Source organism: Zingiber officinale, chromosome 5B (assembly GCF_018446385.1).
Source record: "Zingiber officinale cultivar Zhangliang chromosome 5B, Zo_v1.1, whole genome shotgun sequence".
Classification (NCBI taxonomy): Eukaryota; Viridiplantae; Streptophyta; class Magnoliopsida; order Zingiberales; family Zingiberaceae; genus Zingiber; species Zingiber officinale.
This window is the reverse complement of record NC_055995.1, coordinates 111,413,661-111,418,229: the sequence shown is the minus strand read 5'-3', so window position 1 is coordinate 111,418,229 and position 4,569 is coordinate 111,413,661. Positions and strand designations below refer to the sequence as shown.

Below are 4,569 nucleotides of genomic sequence, written 5' to 3'. Positions count from 1 at the left end.
ATGATTACTTTCTTTTCTACTTGATGCTTTTGATGGTTTACACTGAATGTGAAACTATACTCTCTCTTTTTATTATTTCCATGAAATCTTGAACTAATAGGCACTTAGTTTAGTTAAAGAATTGCTAAGAACCTTTTTATCATGCTTGAATGTTAAGTAAAAGGTAACTAAACTATACTTTAATTCTATGTTATGTTTCAGTGACTAAATATTAAATCAAGTTATACACATGAATGCTAAGCATGCTCACATGTTTAATATGTTTACATGATTATATTATTCTCTATGTATGTTTTAAATTTAAATTCTTCCGCTGCAACGATCGCACATGTATGTATGTTCGCGTAGCGCCGCCCTTGCTATCAGTAAAGGAAGGGCGGGCGTTACATTATTATTATTATTATTATTATTATTATTATAGGGAAAACAAAAAAACACACTAGAAGAATAAATAATGAAACAAAGGGATCATGCACTCAAACACTTCCTAGAAGAACACAATTTTAGATGAATGCATGGACACATTATTATAGATATTAAAAAAAAATAAAGATATATAATTAATTCGATATAAAAATAGTTGAAGATAGACGGTATTTTCAAATCATTTTGTCCTGTGTCATTAAGTGATTCAAACCAAACCAGTCGAAATTAAGAAAAACAGTCAAACTCAATCTATAAAAGAATAGGTCCTTAATTCCCCGGAAGTGCAAGAGCTCCTTATCTTACTAAATAAATGCTTCCACCATTTAATACATTTAAATAAAATTCAAGAGACTGATAGAGATATGAAACGGATGACCTTTTAATCATCTCTATTTAAAGCCTTTCCGTTTCCTTACCCATTTTTATTTCTTCTTCTTCAATTCCTTGAGTGTTTGCTTCAATGCCTTAGAAGATATCTGTATATTGGATGATGCTGCACTACTTCCTGGAATCGAGTTTTGCCGAGATGTGGAACGAGACAGGCTTCCCTTCTATCTCTCCTTCACCTGGTAATTAAATAATTAATCAGCTAGCGACGTCTCTATCTGCTGATTAAGTTTAATTAGCCATTGTTTGATTTGCTGATGCTGATCAGCTTGAAGGTTGTCCCTTGCAGGAAATGGAGAAGCATGGTTGCAGAATTCCAATACTGTCTCTGCCAAGCAAGAGAGATTGTGAGTCGTTGCTATTTGTAATGAGAAGAATAAGAATGCTAGCTTTTGTCTGATCAAAGTAACGAACTCTTTTGATGATCAGAAACTGTGCCAGCGACTTCTTCGACAGTTTGCAAGATCACTACAGTGACATTAATACAGGACTTCATTCTAAAGTAGACTGACTTCAATCCAAAGTTCTTTCTCTCTTTTTTTTTTTTTTTTGATAAAATAATAAATTGCCAGGCCATCGGTGAGCCAAGGAAGCGATTGACAACAAGAGATCTTGAGAACAAACATCAAGTGACATTGAACACTTCATACCAGTCTAAAAGGCTGAAGACTTCGTATTCCAGGCAGCAAAGATCGACAACAATTCCAGGAATAATGCCTCTTTCTAAAGTAAGTGAATGTAATTAATTTACATACCATTTTCTGTTCTATTTAAAGGTAGATCCACTACCTTAGCGGCCCCTCTAATGTCGGCCCCACGAATATGGAGGGAGGTTCAATTTTCTGTTCTATTTAACATTATACATGCAGTTGCCCATGAGAAGAAGCCAGAAACTAGGGGATAAGATAACAGCCCTTCAGCAGCTCGTTTCTCCCTTTGGAAAGGCATGTGAAGTCAAAACAAAATACAATAAAAACTAAACGATATATATATAGTTTTTTAAAATGTAAATTGGTTTGCAGACGGACACTGCATCAGTGCTTCAAGAGGCCGCTCTTTCCATCAAGTTCCTCCACGAGCAAATTAAAGTACTTATTGAATCTTCCATGAAGCTTGAGTTTTAATTACTTTAGTGTTTCCTTCAATTCTTCGCCATGTTTGATTACAGGGCCATGCAGAAAGCAGCAGCAGCAGTGGAGACTTGCCTAACAGAGGGCTTTGTCTCGTGCCTATTTTCACCATCCTTGGCTTGGATTTGATGGATCAAACACCTTGTGGCGGCGGCGCGGCTGGCCGGACCAAGCAAACTACAGATCATCGCGATAGTTAATTCACTCTCTCCAAATTCTCTACGATTTGCTAGTTCGAGAACAAGTGCGTATTCATTAGTGTCCAATGACCATTAAACATGTAGTTCATAGCTGAGATGCCATGACGATTTCTTCTTTGGACAGGTGGAGTGGTTGTGTTCTTATCTGCTAGTTTAGGGTTTTATAACTAGAATGATAGGTAGACTGGAGAAATAGTTAAAAAATTTTAAATGGATATTAAGTACGTAGTAGCAAGCGCCGGTTAGGTCATGATGTGTTTGTGTGATGTTTTATACATGCCCGATCTATGGGAAGGTTTGACTCATTAATTTTTATGTGTTTTTTTATTAAGATCTTTCTGATCCCAACCCCAACTAAGTACATGAATTTGTTAGGTTTCTTATTAAATGCATGCTTCTTGTAGCTCTAATATCATTTGTAATCGCACAACAGATGAACAAAGATACAATTTTTTTAAAAAATAAAAAATATGAATTATATTAATTTTAAAATTTTATTTATTACATGAAATCCTTCCTTTTTAAAATTTAATAATATAATTTATTCTTTAAAAAATAAAATACTTTTTTAAACAAAATATTAAATTTTCTAATAAAATCTAATATACTTTTTCTAAAATATTTTTTTAAAATTTTAATAAATTATACAAATTAATGATGTAGATAGCTTTGAATAATTTACAATAATATTAAAATTTTGATTGTGTTATTCTTCTTAATTGGAAAAAAAATTAACTTTAATAAGAAGGTGAAGTAGTTGCGAAGCAAAAGTATTTTTTAAGCCAAATGAGAAATGAGAACGTTATTATTTATTTCTTCAATTATAAAAGTTTTTATTAGAAGAAGAAGAGATTTTTTTCATCACAAAAATGTTAGAAAGAGGGCTAAAATGTTTTTGTCATAGTTGAATTTTCAACGGGATTTCTAAACTATCATAGATATGTAACAATCGCTTAAGTCATAATTTTATTAGACATAATTTTAAATATAGGAGAAATTACCCTCATAATTTTTAAATAAACAAATTATTAAATATATTATGGGCTTACATATTTTAATAAATTTATTCTATATATCTTTAAATTAATAAATATAGTATGAACCTGTAAAGTTGTAAAAGTTGTTAAATTATCATTAAGTAATGGGATAAGCATAAATTGATTTCCCAAAGTCAAACATAGTGTTAGCTAATTTAAATTTTTTGCTAGCACATTAATGTTTATTTGTCAAATTGTAACATCAATATTCCTTTTTTTAATATTTGACAAATTAAGTTCAATAAAAAATAATACAAAATAATAAAATCAACTCCTAACTCCTTAGAATTTTACCTGGGATGAGAATTACTATTTTAAATCTATCTATTTCCTTTGATATAAAAAAATTCATTAATTTTAAGTGAAATGGTAATCACTTGCAATTGATGGCATAAATATAAAAATAACATTGAGATTAAAACATGTATCAATTAGGTGAACTAAGGGAAAATCAATAAGTTTGAAATCATTATCATATGATGCTATTAATGCCAAACGTCGTCCAGGGCTACAGTGCAGTGGAAGGGTGTCAAGTTATCACCTAGATATCCATAGTTCGATCCCCAATTATGACACATTTGTATGAATTTTTCCTCTAAATAGGGCACTCAACCATGAGAAAATTTTCATAGAACTAGATCGGTCACCTCAGATTTGATGTTACCTGATTCATTAATTTTTTTATTATTATTAATGCTAAATGTCAATTCAAGTGTTACATGATTATGAAAGATACATAAGTTAAATATATATCAAAAAAGAAAATGGATTTTTTTAACAATCATAGCGAACTATGGTGAACCATGCATAAATTGTGAACCAACACTTTCAAATCATGAATCGTAACTATTTTGGATGATTAAGGTTAAAGGTCGACTCCCCAGGAATCGTTGAACCGACAGTTCTGAATCATCAAACCATTAGTTCCAAACCATCAAACCGTCAATTTCGAACCGGGGTCAGGACTAGTAGAGTCTACTAAGTATACATGTTGACTTAGTGAGTCCAGGGGCTTGATGGCTAAAGGTATGTAAGATTAGAGAAGGATTGAACCATGACGAGGTGCATCAGAGTATAGCAAGCTAAGAAGAGGATCTTCATAAGCAAATGTGAGAAGGATGACTGAGGAGCCACTGGCTCAAACATCCGAGGATGCAACTATTGGATCAAAATCGCTAGAGAGGGTGAATAGCGCTCGTGCCTTTTTCACGTTTACGAGTAAAGACTATTGGAGAAAATGCTGCGGAAAGTAGAGTAAAGAAGAGAAATTGCTAACACTTTGTTTTTTTACTTGGTTTGAAATCTGTGACGACTCCTACTCCAAGGTCTACACTCGTTCAGTGCTTTCAATGGGTAATCCACTAATAGCTTGAATAAGATTACAGAATT

General features: G+C 32.3%; 1 protein-coding gene across 1 annotated transcript; it reads left to right on the top strand.

Annotated features, from left to right (window-relative positions):
- Positions 1–952: 952 nt before the first annotated feature.
- Positions 953–2,143, top strand: LOC121986918 (transcription factor bHLH112-like). The gene is made up of 7 exons (XM_042540843.1): positions 953–995; positions 1,103–1,160; positions 1,243–1,315; positions 1,386–1,541; positions 1,683–1,757; positions 1,836–1,901; positions 1,982–2,143. The coding sequence occupies exons 1-7, from the start codon at positions 953–955 to the stop codon at positions 2,141–2,143; spliced, it is 633 nt and encodes a 210-aa protein (XP_042396777.1).
- The last annotated feature ends 2,426 nt before the right edge of the window (positions 2,144–4,569 follow it).